This window comes from Micropterus salmoides, unplaced genomic scaffold (assembly GCF_014851395.1).
Source record: "Micropterus salmoides isolate LMB-PRFRI ecotype aquatic unplaced genomic scaffold, ASM1485139v1 Ms_hic_scaffold_2, whole genome shotgun sequence".
NCBI classification, from domain to species: domain Eukaryota; kingdom Metazoa; phylum Chordata; class Actinopteri; order Centrarchiformes; family Centrarchidae; genus Micropterus; species Micropterus salmoides.
In genome coordinates this window covers 36,637,309-36,660,283 of record NW_024041150.1, presented here as the reverse complement: position 1 = coordinate 36,660,283, position 22,975 = coordinate 36,637,309, and the positions used below count along the sequence as shown (strand labels likewise).

At 41.5% G+C, this 22,975-nt stretch overlaps 2 protein-coding genes across 3 annotated transcripts; one reads left to right on the top strand and one right to left on the bottom strand.

The window, feature by feature from the left end:
* Positions 1 to 4,503: 4,503 nt before the first annotated feature.
* Positions 4,504 to 6,842, bottom strand: LOC119913244 (anaphase-promoting complex subunit 10). Of its 2 annotated transcripts, none has more exons than XM_038732639.1 (6): positions 6,731 to 6,842; positions 6,069 to 6,184; positions 5,882 to 5,972; positions 5,566 to 5,686; positions 5,384 to 5,437; positions 4,504 to 4,955 (listed from the first exon to the last, which is right to left on the bottom strand). In XM_038732639.1, exons 2-6 carry the CDS (start codon positions 6,181 to 6,183, stop codon positions 4,776 to 4,778), a joined length of 561 nt encoding a protein of 186 aa, XP_038588567.1. In that variant the 5' UTR covers position 6,184; positions 6,731 to 6,842; the 3' UTR covers positions 4,504 to 4,775. The 2 variants fall into 2 exon arrangements, with proteins under 2 accessions (XP_038588567.1, XP_038588568.1); XM_038732640.1 differs by having other exon boundaries at positions 6,737 to 6,816.
* Positions 6,843 to 6,908: 66 nt separating this feature from the next.
* Positions 6,909 to 22,784, top strand: abce1 (ATP-binding cassette, sub-family E (OABP), member 1). Its single transcript, XM_038732600.1, has 19 exons — positions 6,909 to 7,049; positions 8,287 to 8,428; positions 8,514 to 8,599; positions 8,836 to 8,933; positions 9,504 to 9,621; positions 12,827 to 12,964; positions 13,055 to 13,124; positions 14,388 to 14,484; positions 14,573 to 14,662; positions 15,834 to 15,955; positions 16,656 to 16,780; positions 17,686 to 17,782; positions 19,013 to 19,072; positions 19,148 to 19,206; positions 19,779 to 19,889; positions 20,411 to 20,553; positions 20,713 to 20,835; positions 20,913 to 21,024; positions 22,392 to 22,784. The coding sequence occupies exons 2-19, from the start codon at positions 8,326 to 8,328 to the stop codon at positions 22,437 to 22,439; spliced, it is 1,800 nt and encodes a 599-aa protein (XP_038588528.1). The 5' UTR covers positions 6,909 to 7,049; positions 8,287 to 8,325; the 3' UTR covers positions 22,440 to 22,784.
* The last annotated feature ends 191 nt before the right edge of the window (positions 22,785 to 22,975 follow it).

Below are 22,975 nucleotides of genomic sequence, written 5' to 3'. Positions count from 1 at the left end.
TGTGCCTTTTCAATGTGCCAACATGAGCAGAACAGCTGCTCAGGCCGCGCAGGCAAAACCTAGCCAACCGTAACCTACACAATGGAAGCAAGGCACCTGCTGTAAGTCACGCACGCCAGGCCTGAGATCATGGCGAACTGAGGCCAAGAAGGAGATCATGACACATTGTGATTTATGGCGCCTGGTACTGCATGAAACCAAGCTTTGCACTGCCGAAACTAAACTTGTATGAGACACAGCACTCTCATGGTTGGCATTGTTGAATCACGTATTTATTCATTGAATCATGTTATGCATGTATTAAATGTTATTCCTTATTAATTCTTTTAAAAAATACAATTGTAAGTGTTTGAGTTTTAATGGTGTCAAACTATGGCTGTATAACTTTTTAAAAAAATACGGTGAGACTGAAGTTGAAACATATTGGTGAATTTCTAATCCAGTAATGTCAAAAATATAAAGAAAGATAAATGGTAACAATAATTACATGTAATAATAGCTAAAAAGTGGAAATTGTAACATTAATGAAAGGGTTAATTTGGTAAAACACTATGAGGAAAAAGGCCACTAGATGGCAGCTCTTTTGCACCGACTCTTGACCGTCTCCAGTGAAGTTTTTGACCACGCAGTTTTTGACCAAAGAAGAGATCTAATAGAGTAATTTTATTGAGTTTATTACATTGGTTAGGGTAAGGACCAGGTCTTCCACTGGCCTGGCCAGTCCTTATTTTCGACCCGACAATACACTGCTCAAAAAGATAAAGGGATCACTTAAACACAATGTAACTCCAAGTCAATCACACTCTTGTGAAATCAAACTGTCCACTTAGGAAGCAACACTGACTGACAATCAATTTCACATGGTGGAAATTATAGGCAATAAGCAAGACACCCCTAATAAAGGAGTGGCTCTGCAGGTGGTGACCACAGACCACTTCTCAGCTCCTATGCTTCCTGGCTAATGTTTTGGTCACTTTTGAATGCCGGCGGTGCTTTCACTCTAGTGGCAGCATGAGACGGAGTCTACAACCCACACAAGTGGCTCAGGTAGTTCATCCAGGATGGCACATCAATGCGAGCTGTGGCAAGAAGGTTTGCTGTGTCTGTCAGCGTAGTGTCCAGAGCATGGAGGCGCTACCAGGAGACAGGCCAGTACATCAGGAGACGTGGAGGAGGCCGTAGGAGGGCAACAACCCAGCAGCAGGACCGCTACCTCCGCCTTTGTGCAAGGAGGAGCAGGAGCAGCACTGCCAGAGCCCTGCAGAATGACCTCCAGCAGGCCACAAATGTGCATGTGTCTGCTCAAACGGTCAGAAACAGACTCCATGAGGCTGGTATGAGGGCCCGACGTCCACAGGTGGGGGTTGTGCTTACAGTCCAACACATTTGGTATTTGCCAGAGAACACCAAGATTGGCAAATTTGCCCTGTGCTCTTCACAGATGAAAGCAGGTTCACAATGAGCACATGTGACAGACGTGACAGAGTCTGGAGACGCCGTGGAGAATGTTCTGCTGCCTGAAACATCTTTCAGCATGACCGGTTTGGCTGTGGGTCAGTAATGGTGTGGGGTGGCATTTCTTTGGGGGGCCACTCAGCCCTCCGTGTGCTCGTCAGGTAGCCTGACTGCCATTAGGTACCGAGATGAGATCCTCAGACCCCTTGTGAGACCATATGCTGGTGCGGTTGGCCCTGGGTTCCTCCTAATGCAACACAATGCTAGACCTCATGTGGCTGGAGTGTGTCAGCAGTTCCTGCAAGAGGAAGGCATTGATGCTATGGACTGGCCCGCCCGTTCCCCAGACCTGAATCCAATTGAGCACATCTGGGACATCATGTCTCGCATCATCCACCAACGCCACGTTGCACCACAGACTGTCCAGGAGTTGGCGGATGCTTTAGTCCAGGTCTGGGAGGAGATCCCTCAGGAGACCATGCCCAGGTGTTGTAGGGAGATCATACAGGCACGTGGAGGCCACACACACAATACTGAGCCTCATTTTGACTTGTTTTAAGGACATTACATCAAAGTCTCGGCCTGTAGTGTGGTTTTCCACTTTGATTTTGAGTGAGTCCAAATCCAGACCTCCATGGGTTTGATTTACATTGATCATTTTTGTGTGATTTTGTTGTCAGCACATTCAACTATGTAAAGAAAGGAGTAGATTATTTCATTCATTCAGATCTAAGATGTCTTTATTTTTTTGAGCAGTGTATTTCTCATTTTTATTTTCTTCTTCTATAGTTCAGTGTTTAATAAATTCTCTATAAAGTGTATATTTCTTTTTACAGGCATTTTGTAATCCTTTTGAAATCACTATTTTTGTTTTCTGCAAAAACAAAGGTGTTCCCTTTATTATTATTTTTGAGCAGTTTGTTTATCAGATGACTTACATGAAGTAAAGACGATCTTGTAAGTGACTTTTTTCTGAGGTCCTTTTAAACTCTGCTTTCTAACAATGGAGTCTACCTCTGGTCTCTGGATGTGAGGGTGAATTTACAGCTAAAAAGCTTCCATATGCTCCTCTGCAGGGACTTATAAGTCTGCTTCATTCCTCAGAGTAAACATCATGTGTACCCCGAGAGAAGAGGATTGACAATCGTTAAAGTAGCTAAGGACATGAAGCTTAGTCAATGATCAATGCATCTGGTCATAACAACCAAATAGATATTCTGCAGTGAACCACTTCAATTCAATCCATTAATTACAAATTGGTTTAAATTTGCTTTGTAATTCATGCAGTTTGATAACAACTGAATGTCACTCATTTATCCTCTGAGTCTGTTAAATGGAGTCTGAAGTGCTCAGTAGTGCACAACCAGAGAAACGAGACGAAATAGAGGGATTACTGGCATCATTTCCCTCTGAGAGAGTGATTATCTTGTCTTCAGAAACGATAGATTACAATCGATCCATTATTACACGGTTGAGTTGGTTTGTGTGTCTGCAATTTAGGAAATCGATTGGCTTCATTCATTTTCATGGGATTTGTTGATTGGAAGAAAAATATATCATTCGACTAATCCTCATGATTTATCTAAACTTTAAGTAGATGATCTCGGTTCTTCCACCACCTGAATGTGGCCTTCGTTCATTCATCTTTAACGTCTTATTAATGTTAATTGGTTCTTATAAAATGCTTATTGTTGAACTACAAGAGTCAGCCAGGTGTACATCAGCTTGATGTGATGTGCTTTACATGTTTTACAGGTTATGGAAAAGAAATACATATATTAGAAAAGATATTCTAAAATACATACTGAGAACTTTTTGTACTCTAAATACATTTTAATGCTGATACTTTTGTACTTTACTAACTTATTTGTTCTCTCTGGTATTGCTACTTTTACTTCAGTAAAATATGTGAGTAATCCCTCCACCCCTATTTACAGTATACTGCATCAGTGAAGAGAGCTCTCTATCTGTGGCTCCCTCTGGTGGTCAAACTGCTGAACTGCACCGGTCTGAGGCTTCAGTCCAAGTTCAGTGTCCAGTGCTCAACGTGCTCCTTTAGTCTCCTGCGCTTTAACAGACGTTATTGTAGCTTGTGTGTTTGTAAATATCATATCACTATTTAGTGTCTTTGAATAATATGGTGAATGTAGAGATTATAAATCCCCTGATCCTGACGCCTGTTTGTCATGATGATTACTGTGAATGTAAACTGAAGCTTACCTGGATAAGTCATCCTAAAAGGACCCTGGAAGTCCCTGAGCATCTGTCTAGTGGAGTAACCCGAAGAGCTTACCTTGAGGAGCCCTGGGAATCCTCGAACACTGCTCATGGAGGTTTGTTGCAACTTACGTCCTATCACCTGGAAAACCCTGAATCATCATGGAAACACCTGGAGCATCATCATCCAGCCTTGGAAGTTTCTCTACAAGAACCTCTGTATGTATGTGACCCCAAGAAGTCTGTGCAACTCCAGGACCCCTGGAATAGTCTGGAACCTGTCCTGTGATGCTTAAAAGACTCCTTTCAAGTTTCCTTTTTTTCATTTTGGTAACAGTTGTTTAGCTAATAGTTTAACTTATTTCACTTTGTCACTATTGCCAGTTTCATATATCAGAGTATCTAAACTTTAATTCAGTGGGTTTTTTTCTCTTTACTTGTGTTTTGTCTATATTGTTTCTTGTGACATTCCCTGCAGCTCTGTAAACTTTGTTTTTTGTTTTTCATTCATCGATACGGTCACGTTCTGGCAGCCATGTTGCTTTGAAAGACATTTAATTCAACGTTAAGTTAAAACAAAAACCACCACAGGGGGCAGTCTGTAGGCACAGCAGTTTTGAGATTCTGATACTGAACAAAACAGTTTAAAAACTCTGAACTGACACCAAATATCTACATTCTGGCGTCTTTATGAACTCTGACTCCTGTCCTGGTGAAAATAATCAAATCATTCATTGTTTACTGGCCAGATCAGCCTGCGTGTGGAAACGTGTCAAAGTAGGAGTTTGTTCTCTAAGTCTTCAAACATCACAACATATAAATACTGCCCCATTTTCAGTATTAAATGTGGTTATCTTTAATATTGGCAGCTTACCTTTAAATATTAGTACTTTATTTTTTTTAAAAAGAAGTCACATTTAAAAAAACCTTAATGATATGCAGTTCGAGATTAATCAATTCTGGAATCAATCAATCCCCATCATGTCAGAATCTGATGTTTATATGAGCAGCAGCTCCATATTTCAGTCTGTGCCATTTTCGCTCTTTGCTGGACATCTTACATGATTCCCAAACTTTCCAGGGGCACACTGATGGTCAGGCGGTCACCTGATTGTGCGGTACATCATGAAGTCCACCGTGGTGCATCGTGGGAACTTTCCAACGGAGCTCTCCTCCACAGGCGTGTAGACTTTGATCTGCCGCATGTGCGTGTCTCTGCCGTTCTGGTGGTTGGCCAGCACTGCGATCTGGATCATGAAGGTGCTGATCGGTTCGTTTGTCCGCTTAACACACACACACACACACACACACACAATGTTCATTGTAAAACAGGGCAGGTATGATTTTTATTTATTTTATTCTAGGACCGATACAATTCAAGTTCAGTACTGGCAAGAACACCTTTTCAACTTTCTGCACTCGTACTTGACAGCTCGATACTCTCTGTGCCACAGACACATTTTAGTCAGTACCAAAAAAGTCTTTCAATGTTCAAATTAAAAACCATAAAGAATAATGTCACCAAACACAAACTCTTACACTTTCCACTGAAACTGTAAAGAATGTAGTAGATAACAAAATATAATAAAGAATCATACATAAAAAGGTCTTGAATCATGGAGACACACACTTTGAAAAGCTTCTCTGTAGAGTTTTTGACCACTAAAAGCTTCACTGTTTCAAAAGTGAAAAAAAGACATTAGTTTCTTACCTGATTCATCAGAGAGATGTGAATCCATCCACTGGGCTCCACCATCTCCAACTGCTGCAGAGAGGAAGACGAGGAAGAGCACGGTGAGAAGAAAGTAGATCATTTGAGTGTGAAAGTCTGTAATAAAATTCAGGCTGAACATTTAGGAGAGGACAGACAACAATATTATAAAGAGCTGTTACCCTGATTTCCTGTAAGTTGTGGAAGTTGTTGCCCACTCTGACTGAGATCTTACTGGGTGTGTAGCTCTCATCTGACTTATAGTCAGCGTAAATACACAGCATCTTCACTGTCGTTCTCCTCCTGAACAAAACAGATACAAACAACAGTGACAATAAACACAGACACCCAGTTACAAACGAAAAAAAATACATGCTAACTGGATTCTTCCCCCCAGAAACAAGAACCTGTTGGCCTAAAAATCCGTCCTAAGTGTCTAAGAGAGTACAGCAAATATCCCAGAAATCCCAGTACTGAAGGAACACAACTCCATGTTACCTGAACTGTATGTTGACTAAGTGAGGTTGGGATCCGTCTGACTGCCAGTAGGTCTCCAGGTTGTCGTCCCTCAGCTGATCCACTCCGAAACCTGGACATGGGTGGAGAAACGGAGTTCAAATTACACCAGACTAGATTAGTCCCTCTCTATACACACGGCAGACAGTACATAAAGTTTGGGGCTAACCTGGTTTACAGGAGGATAGGGACCACACAGCCTGGGAGCCGATCTCCCGGACCGTCCCGGTCCGCTCCAGCTGCTTCGGGTCTGCGCCGGGTGGTGTCTTGCTCGGGGTGGCCATCCTTTAACCATGGAGAAAGAAAGAGACACAAGTTCAGTAAACACTAGCTGTTCCTTTTCTCATAAGTCAAAAATGTAACGCCAAACTTCCTTCAAATTTCTAACATTTTTAATTTGGCTTTTATTTTTAAAGATGTAAATTAATGACATAATCTGATTTAAGCACTTATGTGAATTCATATCTCCTTAGGAGAAATTCGGCATATAAGTGACAATTCCAGTATCATCTCATTCAGCTAACAGTTACTTAGTAAGTGCCAAATTGGTGGCTAATGTCATCGTTGCTTTAATTGGTGTGATAACTCAAGTAAACTCATGTGTGAATGTCAAACATATTAATCTTTTCAATTTAATATAAAATCTGACCATAACGTTTCCATAAGTCGTTCATTATTTTCTGAAATGCATACAGTGCAAATAAACAGGTAAACAAACGTTGCATTGGGGCGCTCCAGCTAGCTGCTAGCAGCTAAGTTAATATTTCTCTACTGTAGACTGTCTCAAAGCCTCCAAAACTTAGTTTACGATAGAAATATAAGTAAACTTACACATACACGGTTAGTAAAAGTTGCCAAATGTTTGTGTCAGTGCTTTAGGTGACGCTTTTAGACACAAATGTGTTTAAATCCGCTTTGTTTTGCCGCAGCCACTTCGAATCTCCCACTTTTGTGAATCCAGGTCGCTTCTTACTGACGTCACATCAACGCCGTCGCATGCTGTGTGCGTCTCTCCCGCCATCTTTCCAGCCGGCGTCCAGGAGAAGAACACGTTGCTGGAAAAAAAATAAGTTTCACTCCCAATTATTTGTGTCTAAACGTAGCAACGCGTGTATTTTCGTCAAAGCAGGGGAACAGGAGCCGAAGAGGGGTGAGTTTATAACTTACCGCTCCGGATTTTGTGCCTCTTTTATGGTTGTATTGCCACAAAAACGAGAGCTGTTCCCCACCGAGCAGCTGTCAAAGTGCGGGGCCTGCGCCGCTAAAGTGATGCTAATTTAAAGCTAACGTTGGCTAACAGTTAGTACGTAACGGTAGCTGCGTTATAGTTTCCAGTGTTGCTGTTTTAAATCGACGAGGTATTCATATGTGTACACGAGTAGAGTTGGTCGATAGCTCGACAGTGTAGTTTTAAACACAGCTGTTGTTGCTGGCGAAAATATTATGTTTTCTCCTAGAACGTTACCCAAATGATTATACTCCAAATTTAATACAATTATTTGCCAATTAAAGGGTTTCATGCTCAGTAACACAAGCGTACCAATACAAGGGCACGATTGAAGATGTCTTGTCATTTTCCACGATTGGTTGATGAATTCGGCATATGAATAACTCACAGATCAGCAGGTTATTTGAGGACAAATCCATTATTGGTGCTGCTCGCCACCGCCCGTTGCGTGTCGGTGTTGGGCTGTAACGTTAGTTAGTAAGGAGTATAACAGACTAACCGAATATAAAATCTTAATTTTTATTCATATGTTTTACTTCATGTGCTAGCTGTATGTCGCGTTGAAAAGGCCGGATACCACTGAATAGTTAAAGGGCTTAACTCACGTTGTACCAGGCATATAACACGTTCTGTGGTAAGGCAACGATAAAAGGCCAGACTTTTTCATGGAGTCTGGTGTGACTCGCGATGCCCTAACTGGTGTGGTTTTGCAGCAGCTTCATTTACGTCAATTCGTCCTCCTGGGGCCTGAAATGAAAATCCATTAATCCAGAACCTGCATTAAAGCCAGAACGCATTCATTTTGGTTCCAGTCGAAAACAGGTAGAAGCTGGTTTCGGGCTGTGATAGCAGATCCCTGGCAGCCCTTTGTTAGAGGCAAAGGCTGTGCATTTTTGTTAGAATTGAATGTGTTGCTTCAGCAGACTGACAGTGTGCCTGTGGACACAGGTTCGAGCCTGACCACTATCCCCAACATTTAGATATCTAACGTGGCTTTGGTACCTGAATATCAGTAAATACCTGTGCATACATGTTTCCAAACAAGTGAATTTAATGTGTATGTGTGTGTCGGTTGAAAACAGCTTCACTCTCAAATAAGTTTCTCTTTGAACTTCTTTACACCTCCAAATTTCATCAACGTGTCCCCGCTTTCGTTCAGCTCCACAGGTGCTAGCGTCCGTCATTCCAGCCCTCCATCATGGCGGATAAAAACACCAGGATTGCCATCGTCAACCATGACAAATGCAAACCTAAGAAATGCCGCCAGGAGTGCAAGAAGAGCTGCCCAGTTGTCCGCATGGGTGAGGGATCATTTAGTTGGTTCTCATATCCAGACAGAGGGTAGACACCAAAAACTAACTTGTGTTTAAATGTGTGTGTTTGCAGGTAAGCTGTGTATCGAGGTGACTCCACAGAGTAAGATTGTCTGGATCTCAGAGTCTCTGTGTATAGGCTGCGGCATCTGCATCAAGGTATTTACACCTGAAGATTTCAAACCATATTTTGTTAAGAAAATATAAATTATCTGTGCTGTGCAACAGTCAGTAATCCTTGAATTTTATAATCAAGAACAGATTTGTCCTTGAGTAAAGACAAATAGGAAATTATTAGTAACTGTGATCACAAAATGTTTTTACAGAACCACAGCAGCTGTTTTTTTTGTTGAGGTCTGAGTGTTCTGATGCTTTGTCTTGTCTTGCCGTTATAGAAATGTCCGTTCGGAGCCTTGTCGATCGTCAACCTGCCCAGCAACCTGGAGAAGGAAACCACACACAGATACTGCGCCAACTCCTTCAAACTGCATCGGTACGCTGCTTTAACTCCTCCACGCTGTTTTCATGTGGCACTCGAGCCTGAACATACTCTGATCCTTGGAGCACGCTTTGTTTATTGATTTTTTTTTTTTTTTTATAATGTTGAGTACAGCTGGAAGAAAGTGAGAACTCTCACTACAAATACGCCGGCTGGACCCGCTGCTCTCACTGTCTGCTTCTCTAACTTTCTCCATCAGCAGTATGTTTTTCTCGTCTTTTTTTTTTTTCCATCAGCCGTTGCCACAGCAGCAGGTGCGCTGCATGCCGTCTGGTTTATGACATCGTCCATCCTGATGTTTCACATCGTCCGAGGCCGGTTCTGTAGACATCGCCCAGCTCTAATATAAAGCAGCTCCAGCAGTAAAATGCTGCTCAAACATTGATGCATCAATATTAACAAGTACTTTTGCTAAAGTAGGATTTTAAATACAGGACTGTTACTACTTACTTTGTACAGCCTTGTTTGTTAGAAGCATACTGAGACCTTAACGGCAGTTCACATGTGATGATGTTTATAGTGTCATTGTGGTGTAATCATTTATTTGTTTGTGTGTGTGCGCAGGTTGCCTATCCCCAGGCCCGGTGAGGTGCTGGGGCTGGTGGGGACCAACGGTATCGGCAAGTCCACAGCTCTGAAGATCCTGGCTGGAAAACAGAAACCCAACCTTGGCAAGTTTGATGTGAGTCTTAAAACTTCCTGCTGTCTCCCCCCCACAGAACACAAGAGCGAGGCGGTAACGCTGCTGGGGTTTGAAAGCACACAGTACAAAGCGGTGCTGTGCTGATGAGATAAAGCGGGTGTAGCTGCTCACAGCTGCCATTTTGTCCTCTGACCAGCCGTCAACTAGAAGGCGAGACTTTAATTTTCTCCAACTATACGATTACTTCCATAATCGATTCATAGGCAAAGTATTTGTAAGATTATCTATAAAATGTCACAATTTCCCAGAGTGACGTCTTCAAATTGCTTCTTTTGTCCAACCAACAGTCCAAACACCCCAAACTCTTCATTTACTGTCATAAATAACAAATAAAAGCAGCAAAATCTACTGTTAAGAAGGCGTAATCAGCAGATGTTGCTTGAAATATGACTTAAACAATTAATCGATTATCAAAATAATTGACTTGTAATTTTCATTTATTTGAATCAACTAATTGTTGCAGTTCTAGTAAATATATTCCTGCACCTTCAGGTGTGATAACTGGAAAAACACAAATTGATCGCTTGAGTTTTTGATTATTATTACTGGTGATTTTCTTTGTTTCTCATGCAGATGACCTTCTAATTTGCATTTTTATACGCGAATGTAAAGTAATAAAACAGACAGATTGGATATCTACTGATTTCAAACTTGTGCTTTAAGCCCTGTCTGAAGGGTCCGGATGAAAGCGTCACACATTTTACTCACTTTGCTTCGGGGGACGATATTTATGTGCTGTAAACATCCCCAAAACGCCAGCAGAGCGGGAACAGGAGGGCAAAATAACTCACTGAGCCAGAACCTTGTACAGATAATTTAGAAGAGAGCTGAAGAACATGAGAGCTTGCAAGAAATGAAGACTGTAACCAGACGACTTGATCACTGTGAGCAAGTTATTTAGACCGCTGTTTTGGACAAGGTTTGTACAAAGTCTTGAAATTTTAGCAGTTATGTTTTCAAGGTAAATACTTCATCTTTAACAAAATCTATTCTTGTTCACTCGTCATCCTCGGAATAATCATGATCAAAACATGCAGTCAACGTGCAGATGAACAGCTGGTAAAATAGACAAAGTGACAATAAACGTTATGTTGATTACTGTGGAAACTTTATTGTTTTACAATTGCATTTATATTAACAATTTAGATGTGACGATCAAGGCTTCCAGAGTCTGGAAATTTATTATTTAGGTACCTTGAAAAGTGCTTAATTCATGCATGATGTCCATTACAGTGGACAGATATTTGGAAACCATTTAAATTTTAGTACCATATCCCAACCACCACGGTACGAACCCACAAAGGGTCGTCTGATATTCTGTTTGATTATCTTTTACATCTGTTATAGTGGTATACTGCATCATAAATTCATAAAAGGGAGGGAAGTAGAGATGCACCTCAGCAATAGCTATAAATTCATTTTAATTCTCAGAAAAGTATACCCGTAGAAAAACCTATTCCAACTTAATAGGATGTTAGAAATACTTTTATCTTGGTTTTATTTATATATTTCTTTTACATTTTGTTCTGTGGCTGAAAATACATTTGTCCACTTAGTGCACCAAAGGGAATATTCTGCCAATGAGATTCTGCCTTAGGTTGTAGGTTTTTATTTATATTAATATATAATTTATTTTAATACCACTTGCTTTATTTTTTTTATTATAGTTTTATGGACCTTTTTATTGAATTCCACTGAATCACTTTTGATGCCGTTGATGCTCGGTGTCCACTGCAGTGCATATCAAAATATATCAGGAAAGAAAAGGCTCAGTTTTTCACTTGTTTAAAAGTAAAAATACACACACAAAAATAACTTGTGATTTAATATTTCAAGCCTGAAAGGGTTCAAATTAAAGTTAAAATGATTCTGTCCCAAGCTTTCTGATCCATTTAAGTGGATGATCACTGTAATGTCATGTTTAAAACGTGACTCTTAACTGGGTTAACTATCGAAGCTTCTTCTACAGCAGTTAAATCAGGATTATTTACAGTGCGGCCTCTTATTTAACAGTGTGTACTGTTACTGAAGATGGTTTTCAGGTCACATGACGCAGAGAGTTAATGAGCTTTACAGAAACAATAATTTATTTTAAAAAAAACAACTTTACTTTAATCATCTCAGTGTTTCCCACAGGATTTTGTGAGACTATGGTGGGTGGACTTCGACCCTCCAGGGCGGTCCGGGGGCATGAAGTACGTCTATGATCTATGAAGAACTCCTGTTAAAAAATTTGTGGCCTAGTAAACAATTTGATAATAAACACATTGTACAGATATAAATGGTGATGAAACAGTTAAAAAGTCAACTCATTTATTTAGTGTTTTTCCCGTAACCCTAAATCAAGTAATTTCCCAAACATTGTATTTTACTTTTAATGAACACATAACACACAATATGTTTTATACTTCCTGTAAATATAATCCAATCAGAATCGTGTTTATTGCCAGGTACATTTTCACATACGAGGAATTTGCCTTGGTATGAATTGGTGCTTACAGTACGCATAAGACATAAATAGTAATATAATTATATAAAAAGTAAGGAGATCAAAAAAAATTAGTAAAGTATACAAAAAAATATAAAAAGATACAATAATGCTAAAATACAAATTAATCTTATTTCCTTACTGTATACGTTGTGTTAACACCTTATTTTGAAAACCGGACTTTGTCACATGTGTATCCTCGTGCTACACTCACCAACTCACCAACATAAATTAGATTGTATGCTGTGCGCTCGTATTGCGTCCAATTAAGACTTCATCGCCTCTCTTCAGGTGACACACTCGTACTGAAACAGAATAAAGTCTGACATTGCTCCTTTTAACTGCATTTACCATAAAGGCTCTAATACGTGTGCACTCCAAATGTAGCGGCAAGCTTGACCGCGTTCTCATAAACGAGTGACAGTGGAAACACTCAACGCAGTTCAAACCCTTAACGTTAACATAATTACCTCAAAAGAAAAGTGGTTGTCTCGAGTCGCTTCATGTTGAAACTATGGCTGAACAAAATTGACTGTGCCGGGCCGCCATAGTCTCGTTAATTAATGGGAAACACTGCGTTAATATCCAGCTGCTGACGGACCAAATTAAACAGTTATTTTTGGAAGTGTCAATGTCACTTCCTTTACTTCTGTTTCACGTCTTTATTGTATTTGTGACTGTGTGTTTCTATCCCAGAATCCTCCAGACTGGCAGGAGATCTTGACCTACTTTAGAGGCTCTGAGCTGCAGAACTATTTCACCAAAATCCTGGAGGACGACCTGCGGGCCATCGTCAAACCGCAGTACGTGGACCAGATCCCAAAGACCGTCAAGGTAAACGAGTGAAACACGTCCGGTGCTGCTTTGATCAAAGGTTGGTTTCAGTGTTTATGTAGTAATTTAATTCTTCACATCTGCCTCCAGGGGTCCGTAGGGTCCATCCTCAGCAGGAAAGACGACACAGACACACAGACCATCGTCTGTAAACAGCTCGGTAAACGCACACACACACACACACACAGCACGTATACACACAATTAAACAAACACTTGTCGGGTCGTGGCCATACGTGTCCCTCCCCAGCTCCACCCTCAGTCCGCTCGACTACATGTCAGTCCCTCCAGGATTTCACGGTCTAAAATGCCTCCTGTTCTAAAAAACTGCAATGAAAATTTTGATGCTTTGGGGTGGCGATTTTTGTGCAATTGACCCTTTGCTAAATAGCTGGCCAATCGCAGCGCAGTATAGGTCTAACTGAGGTCCGACACTTTCATGGCTGCGCTTCATTCACTCTAATGTAAGAGGAGTCGTGAAGTACGATTTTATTTTCTTTCCAAAACCTAAAATAAATCCAGAAAGATGTCAGCTGTGGATTGTTCCTAATGTAATGTTAGTTAGCTAACTAACCACTGAATTTAACGTTATATAAACCTACTGCATTTACATTTTAATGATTGTAATAATGAATAGGAAGGAACGGTGTTGATCTTTAATATCGTTGTCTTTTGTCTCAGTCGTCAGGTGATGCGGTGGTTCACTTTTACTCTGTGATCACTAGGCATTAGCATCTATCTTTCATTGTTTTCACATCAGTTTGACAGCCTGAATACAACCATCAAAAATGCAAAACTGTCTGCTTCTTTCTGAGATCGTCCCCCATGTGCCACTCTCTCTGTGTTTGTTTTGTGGTGGCAAAGTGTTTGTTCAACCACTATGCTGCACGTTTACTTTTATAAAAAAACAAACATGATTTCCTCTGACAAATGAACAGGTGAATTCATAAAACAATTTGTTCAGAGGGTGAACGTCTCCAGCTCCTCAAATGTGACCATTGGCTTCTTTTCTCTGTTTTATATCAAAGTAAAGTGAATTTTTTGGACAAAAATAACCAATTTGAAGCCGTCACATTTGGGCCTGCGGATGACAGTTTTCACTATTTTATTGCAGGCCCTCACCGCCCTAATTTAAATGTTATAGGCTCTATCACAAAAGTAGTGGAACAGGTTGTGTGACTCTTCTCTGTGGAGTAACAAGTCAAATATTTGTACCGAAGTGTTAATTATTACTTTTTCCTCTTGTAATGACATTTAATAAAACCAACTGACAGGATCGATTTCAGCTGTGGTTCATTGTAAAGTTAATATAATAATTTTGAAAAATCCTCACAACAGGCAGACAAAACTTTACTGTTTGCGTTGTTTCTGCCGTTAGCTCTAAACTATCCATGTCTGCGTTGTGATTGGTTGTTCCCGAACAGATCTGAGCCACCTGCGAGAGAGGAACGTGGAGGATCTGTCCGGAGGAGAGCTGCAGAGGTTCGCCTGCGCCGTCGTCTGCATCCAGAAGGCCGACATGTGAGGAAACGATCTACCGCCGATTCCACCGTTACTATTTGACCTTTAACCTCCGACTTACGGCTTCTTTTCTGTTTCTCTGCTGCAGTTTTATGTTCGACGAGCCGTCCAGTTATCTGGATGTGAAACAGAGGCTGAAGGCTGCCATCACCATCCGCTCGCTCATCACCCCGGACAGGTAAACACGATACTACCAGGTCCACGATGGAGGAGTTGGCTCCACAAAGAGGAGCGACTTCAGTCGTGTGGAAGCGGTTTAGTTACAAAAAGATCAGATTAATATGAAAGAAGTGCAAAAAGAGTTTTAACACCAAACGGGGGCCAATGCAGCAAACAGGAGAGCTCAACAGCTAATGTGAGTTCTTCAAGAATGTCTTTATGCCAGGAACAACCTGAAATATCGTTATGTTATTTTAAGGCCATATCGCCCGCCTCCAAATTGGCAAATTTAGAGAGATACATAGAGAGTAGCTGAGAAATGTGGCGTTGTACATTACATTCCTCCTGATACCAAGTAATAAAAGTAATTTAATCAATGTCAGGTCTACACCAATAAGGTAAATTAAGTCAGTAAAAATATTTATATCAAGGCAAACAAAAGGATTACAGATTCAGTAATTACACGCAGGATTCTTTGAATGGACTTTTAATACACATATGAAAGTAAAATTATTAATTAATTAGTGAGGCGTGGTGGTGTTTTGGTTCCAGTCTTTATAACAGGAGTCTGCAAATAAGTCTGGCATCGAGCCAAATGTTTTTCAAGCCGTTATATGACGGGCCAGAACAAAGTCAGATTATTTCAAATCCTCAGTGGGTAGGAGCAGGACTCCCGTCGGGAGGCTTGTATGATCGATCCCAACATACGTCAGACATTTTTCTCCCTTGTTAAACAAATTTTGCGCATTCATAAACCTATGGACTCTTATTTTCATTTCCCTGAGGAAATTGAGGGGAATCCAATCACACGTTTACTGACGGCTTTCTCAGAGGTGTGTCAAGCAGGTCAGAGACTCTTTCGAATGTGCTTCAGAACATTTCAAAGTAAAAGCTCTCAATTAACTCAACATGAAGCATTGCTGCAAAAAACATTTCGCTTTTATTTTGGAGGCACAATCACTTAAGAGGAAGTGATTATGTGAGCAACTGAAGCCGTTATGACTGAGATCTGTTTCAGCACCAGCCGCTATCAATTTATTTATTTTTTACTTTTCTGCTATCAAAGCACTCTGGCGCGCGGGCCGCCCACTGCTGTATAAGCTGCTGTACAAACCACCAGATGAGACTGTTCTGCTGCGTTTAAAGCCCCCAAAGCTTCAAAACGATTCATGTACTCATTTATGTTCAAGGTACATCATTGTGGTGGAGCACGACCTGAGTGTGCTGGACTACCTGTCCGACTTCATCTGCTGTCTGTACGGAGTCCCCAGCGCCTACGGAGTCGTCACCATGCCCTTCAGCGTCCGAGAGGGTAAAACTCAAACAAAACACGCACAGATAAACGTGACACACTAGAAATACGTTACAGGAGCAAAATGAATGTTTTGTCACAGGGCCCGCATGTTTCCGCCTCAGCAGGGAAACAACAGATACAGTTTGTTGAAGCTTGGGAGTTATTGTTGTTGTCCCCACTGGTTTCCCATCATTCTCTACCTGGTACAACCATGCAGCAGGAATTAAATTGCCTTTTATTTGGTATCAAAAAGTCTTGTATTTAATTTGAGGTATTAAAATTAATATCTAAGAATCATAAGAGAAGTAGTCCATTAAGTTCTTGTTTTTTTCCATGGATGCAGAAGTTTGTCTGATGTTCAACATTAAGATGTTAAAGTGGACCACAGGTGATTTATTTACCGCATGTATCTGTTGGAAAGATATTCTCATCCTGTTACTGACCTGTTAACGCACAGTTTTTATCTGTTTTATCCGTCTTTTCTTATGTTAATGTGCTGAGTTTACTGTGATTAGTTTGTATTATAGTTTTAAGCAAGGCTAACATGACGAGCAGCCGTCAACTGGCAAAACCTTCTGGCTACAGTTGGATCAATAAGACTTTAAGTTACTGTAAATACGTAGTTATTTGTTTCATAGGAACGGAAACAAGCGGGGTTTCAAACACATTTTATCCCGAGTCTCTCTGTAACGTCTTAATTTCCGCCTCCTTCCTTCAGGTATCAACATCTTCCTGGACGGTTACGTTCCCACGGAGAATCTCAGGTTTCGTGAGACCTCGTTGGTCTTCAAGGTGGCTGAGACGGCCAATGAGGAGGAGGTGAAGAGACTCAGGCACTACCAGGTCGGTTCAGCTCACCTGTTTTTTTTATTTCAGTCGCTACATCTTCCCTGTCTGTACTCTTCACTTCCTCCTTTTTCTTTCCAACACCTCGGACACGTTCTTCTCTCTTCGTCTCTTCTCCTGTCCTGAAACGTCGTTTTTTGAGGCCCAGGTCCAAATTCACAAGCTCACATTTCGCCAAGAACAGTTACAGTTCCAGAGGTATTGCTCCCACGCTCATTTTACCCGGGATGCATCGGCCGGTAACTTGTATGAACTTGACCGCACAAAAATCCCAGCATTCATTTCAACACACATCTCACAAAGGCCGACAACAGAACGTTCAGTGCAGTTTTCGTTTGCTGTTTCATCCCCAAAAAATTACTGAGGCGCTTTGAGGCAGAAATCAGCTGCGTAGATATAAAATATTTTTAAATACTTTGACAAACAAACAACAGAAGGTGTATGAAAGGAGAGTGTCGTTGCTTTATTATAAACTGTGTGGTTACAGGACTTTTTTATTTGCTATCATTTTTATATATTTTTAACAGAACATATTTCTTTTAAGTCAAAACTTCGCAATATCTCCATGATAAAGCCTGGCTGTTGTTTTGCAGCGCTGCAGGCGGCCTCTGTGCTGAGGGTTCGTGTTATTATACCAGCAAGAGCGCATCGTCTGAAACTGTCAGCACAGAGTTCATTCTTCCAAGAAAAAAGAAAAATTTCTCCCCAAGAACACAAGTCTGTTCTTTACATTCTTGCGTTTTAGAAACACCGTTTCTTCCTTTCACCCTTCCTTCCACACTGCCTGCCTCATCATCGTCGTCATCTTGTGTTAAGTGAGGGGAAGTTTTCTATAATAAACAGAAGTTAGGATTGTGTCCTCTGAGCTTGAGCCTGCAGTTTGACTTCTTGTTGTTGTTCAGTATCCAGAAATGGGGAAGACGTTGGGCGAGTTCACGCTGGACATCAAAGCAGGAGAATTTACTGACTCTGAGATCATGGTGATGCTGGGAGAGAACGGTAAGCTGTAAACAGTAAAACTAATCCAGTGTGACTCAACAGTGCTGCAGGAAATCCTGCCGGCATGAAGGTTGCTTTGAAGAAACTGTAGATCCGACTGTTTGGTCCTTTTTGAGGCTTGAGGTGGGACTTATTGAGGGGTTTTGGCCCAGCGGACCAACTGCAAAGGGGTGGTGACGGCGCAGTGGATAAGACACATGCCTTTGGTGTGAGAAACCCGGGTTCAACTCCCCACTGTCATCATCCACCAATGTGTCCCTGAGCAAGACACTTAACCCCTAGTTGCTCCAGAGGCGTGTGACCTCTTACATATATAGCAATTTTAAGTCGCTTTGGATAAAAGCGTCAGCTAAATGAATAAATGTAAATGTATTTATTGAGGTTCAGGCTGGGTTTTAAATCCCTTTTTAAATGTTTTGGGTGGGACTGAAATCAGTCGTAACAGAGTAATAAACTTTCTAGTACAGTAGGTGGGTCCTGATTTAAATCAACATTTATGCCGTCAGAAATCTCGTACGTTTAACTTCTAAGACCTTTAGCCTCTTCTGAAAGTTTCAGCTGAGTCACCTCTTGTAGTAAGGTGGGTGTTGACACTGAATATGGTGACGGTGTTTCCGACGTCACTGCGTTTCTGAATTCTTCCTCAGCTGCTCTCCTTGTTTTCTGAACCCCTCTTGACCGCTCTCTGCTGGCTTGTTTTCAGTCATGTTGCTGCACAAGTCAGGCGTTTCAGCATTTACTGCGCTGCAGTTTGGTCCCTAAAATTACTTTAAATATTCTTCAGACCGACAGCAGCCCTGCATGAAAAAAACACAGCCCTTTGATTCATCTGGCAAGACTCATTCCTGGTAGATTACTTTACAACGTGGACACCGTATTTCTACCTTGTGATAATTTCCAGACTATGAAAATCTATGTTTATTATTATAAATGTCTGGGAGGTGTTTTGGTGTCTGATAATTAATGTATTACTTTTAAACTGGACCGTCTGGATCAGATTTCATTCTCTCACCGGTTCCTTAAACATCACGCCCCCGCCGACGCAGCCCTTAGCATTGTTTTATCCCACCGCTGCCATCCATCCAGAAGCTGTAGATGTTTCAGTCTGGACCAAAGTGGTGGACCGACCGACGTTTTCATCCATAATGATACAGAGCCCTGAATATAAATAATAAATATATAAATAATTTTCTTTGTTTGTGTGTAATGGATTTATGTTTGTGTCTGCAGGCACAGGGAAGACGACCTTCATCAGGATGTTGGCTGGAGGGCTTAAATCTGACGGGGGAGGTGAGTGTCAAACACACACTCACTCACTCACTCACTCACTCACACACACACACTCACCTGCGCTCTCTCTTTCAGGTGAGGTCCCCATCCTGAACGTCAGCTACAAGCCTCAGACAATCAGCCCCAAGTTCAAGGTCAGTCAGTAAAACGATGTTTTTCAGTTTGTACCAGCAGGCTGACTATTAAAGGTTCATTCTGCTGTTTTTTAAAGTCAGCAACCAGAGTTCCCTCGCAGTTTTTCTGCACAGTCAGTCGTCAGTGCAGTTTTCTTGAATTCTTCTGTATGAAAAGCAGCTTATGCTGAGAGCAGGCTGATGTATGATTGGAAACACGAAGAAATATTTTGTGTAAGGCTGCGAAAAGTGATTATCTTCTCTGTTAACAGATTAATTAATTTATGGTCAAACGACAGCAAATTAAAAACTTAAGTCTGATGTGGTGTCTTGAAAGAGATTACTATCAGAAAATATTCACAATTGAGAGGTTATAATGGGAGTTCTTTGTAATTTCTTCTAAAATAAAATTTGCTTAAATAAATAAGAGTATCAAATTTGTTGGCAGATTAATTCCTTGTTGCAGCTCTAGTTTTCTCTGTGCGTCACTGATGTGAGTTCAGTCCATCAAAGAGCTTCAAACTCTTAATGTGACGGCCATGTGAATATTTTGAAGACACGAAGAGTGTTTGTTTGTGTTTGTGTGTCTGCAGGGAAGCGTCCGCGCTCTGCTGCACGAGAAGATCAGAGATGCCTACACCCACCCGCAGTTCATCACCGACGTCATGAAGCCGATGCAGATAGAGAGCATCATAGACCAGGATGTAAGACACACACATACACACTCATCTCCAGTCTCTTTCACGAGCTGTCCGGTGTCACATCACACAGGAAGTTCACTGTCGGCTGTGAAGTTTGAACACTTTATTTAGATGAGTGCTGTTTTGCTGCTGCTAAGCAACCACAGACTCAGCTGTCAGTCACTGGTGGTGCCTTCAAGTGCCGTCGTAATTACTGTGTTTATCCATCCACATGAATGTTGGTGCTTGTAATAGTTCCTGAACAACAAACTAGAGATGTCACAATAACAGAAATTTAATAGTCACCAATTAATGTTATTTCACTGTTTTTTTTTACTGGGGAGGCTTTTATTTTATGTCGGCACAAAATCTCCTGGAAATGCATCCGCTTCATCTGATCTGATGCTTTATTCTGTATTGAGATCATTTTTGTCATTTGAAAACTCTGAAGCTGGTTACAGCTCGTTACAGCTGAAGACACTTCCTGTCTGTCGGAGACGTAACGAGGACAGAGTGACTGACTGACCCCCCTCCTGCCCCCTCAGGTGCAGAACTTGTCTGGTGGTGAGCTGCAGAGAGTCGCTCTCACTCTGTGTCTGGGAAAACCAGCTGATGTTTACCTGATTGATGAACCTTCGGCCTACCTGGACTCTGAGCAGAGATTGATGGCCGCCAGGGTCATCAAGAGGTCGCCAACACTTTTATTTACTCCCTACCGTTTCCCCTTCACCTTTCCCTCACTCCTTTAATACTTTCCTCCAGCTCCACACCTCCTCACTCTCTTCTCCTCTGTCCTTGCTCTTCCCCACCTGCTGCCTGCCTGACTCCGGTGTGCGTTTCTGTGCAGGTACATCCTCCATGCGAAGAAGACGGCGTTTGTGGTGGAACACGACTTCATCATGGCGACCTACCTGGCTGACAGAGTCATCGTGTTCGACGGTATTCCCTCCAAGAAGACCATGGCTAACACGTAAGGTTTTCTTTTAAAACACGCACAACATGAACTCGAACGCTCGCTGTGATGCTGACGACTGAATTTCATCTCAGTCCTCAGAGTCTGTTAGCCGGAATGAACCGGTTTCTCTCCCTGTTGGAAATCACGTTCAGAAGAGACCCGAACAACTTCAGGCCGCGCATCAACAAGCTCAACTCCATCAAGGTACAAACACCCCGTCTGGTCCGCTGACGTTAAACACAGCTGTGTATTGTTGTTAACAGTTAACTTCTGTATTTTCCAACCTTATTTCCCAAAGTTTTTCTGTCTTTGTGACTAACTAGAACAAGATTTTTTGGTCCAGTATTTAAGCGAGAGCGTTGCAGCCGGCAGCAGAAAACATGGTCCTTGTGGGCAATTGACCCTTCGCTAAGCCACGCCCCAAATACGCAGCAGGCCAATCACAGTATAGAACTCTCTCTAACTGAGGTCCGACACTTTTAAGGCTGTGCTTCATTGGCTCGTAAGCACAAGGAGTCGTTTTCTAGCTTTCTTTTTTCATATTTTTCCAAAACGCTGTTCCTGGGGCACTTGTAATAGTTACAGTCGCTACCCAGAGAGGCTGAAAGGAGAAGTACGATTTATTCTCCAGAAAAATGTCAGCTGTGGATTGTTGCTACTGAATGTAACGTTATAACGCTCTAGTGATGGTGAATAGAGCTGTACAGGAACACTGTTGATCCTTAATTTCGTTGTCCTCTTCCTCACTAGTCGGGTAATGCGCTGGTTCACCTTTAAGTTACTCTGTGATCGGTAAGGCTTTAGCTTCTGTCTTTGTTTTTTCACGTCAGTTTGACAGCCTGAATGCAACCTTCAAATGCAACTGCAGAACTGTCTGCTTCTTTCAGAGATCGCAGTAATAAACAGTGGCAGCACCGTGATAAAGGTCAGTTTGTCTGACATAGCAACAGTAACTACGGGGGCGTGGCTTAAAGAAGGGTCAATTAGGCCCTTTGGTGCTTTTAACCCTTTTAAAATACCAAAGTCACTCAATAACTAAACAATCTAGTAGGTAGACCAGAGAAGTGAAATTACTATTTTTGTCAAGTGAGTCTGGCAATATAGCAACTTACTCTTACTCTTTGTGGGAATCCTTTCCATAATTACAGACTTTTAATAACAATCTGAGCCTGTCAGTGTCGACTTCAGTGGATGTTCTTTGACAGGGCACAATTTCCCTCAAGGATATTGTTGCTACCTGCTGCCGCACTCGCTCAAAACTGGACCAGTTTCAATTAATGTCGTCCCAATTAGTGACAGACACAAAAACATGGTTGAAAAATACCAAACTTACCCTTTGGAGCATAAAAAAAATTTAAAAGATAAAGTTCAAAACCAGTTAGTTGCAGTAATGAGCTTTTCTGTGGGCATCTTGAATGTTTGCTCTCTTTGAGTAACATTGGTGGTGATGTTGTATTAGTACTGTCTTCTGATGACCTGTAGTGTTTACGTCCTAGCATTGTCGTCATCACTGCCTCAGCTTACCAATAAAGTTGTATTTAAAGAGACACACTGCCCTCTCTTTCTACCAGGACACAGAACAGAAGAAGAGCGGGAACTATTTCTTCCTGGACGACTAAGATGACTTCTTGTGTGACCAACTGCGACGCCCCATGCGAGGAGGTTACGTTCAAAGTCGGATTGCAGCCTTGACATTTACAAGTACAACCAGGCTGCGTTCAACAGCAGATATGTTTAAATCATATGAAAGAAAATAACCCATCAGCCTCTATGTACTGTGGGCTGCATTCAATAGCCAGCAATGTTGTGAAACGTTTAAAAATTAAAAGTGCATTGCATTCTGTGTCAGTCAGCCTGAACATACTGGGCTGAATTCACGAGCCAGCGACATTGTGGAACATTAAGCAGCATATTTTAACACTCATGCATTTACAACAAATGAAAATAAACTGATGCCACCTGATCCAAGAACTGTTTCCCTTCATTTCCTGTCTTGAGTGATTGTAGTAGCAGCTAATGTTGAAATATTGCGTAAACACACCAGTACAGCAGCCCTCTGAAGCTCACAGGATGACCATTTCTACAACGTACTAACATTCACTTGTGGTAGAAGAAGTACTCATGCAGAATGTATTTCAGAATATTATTTGTAAGT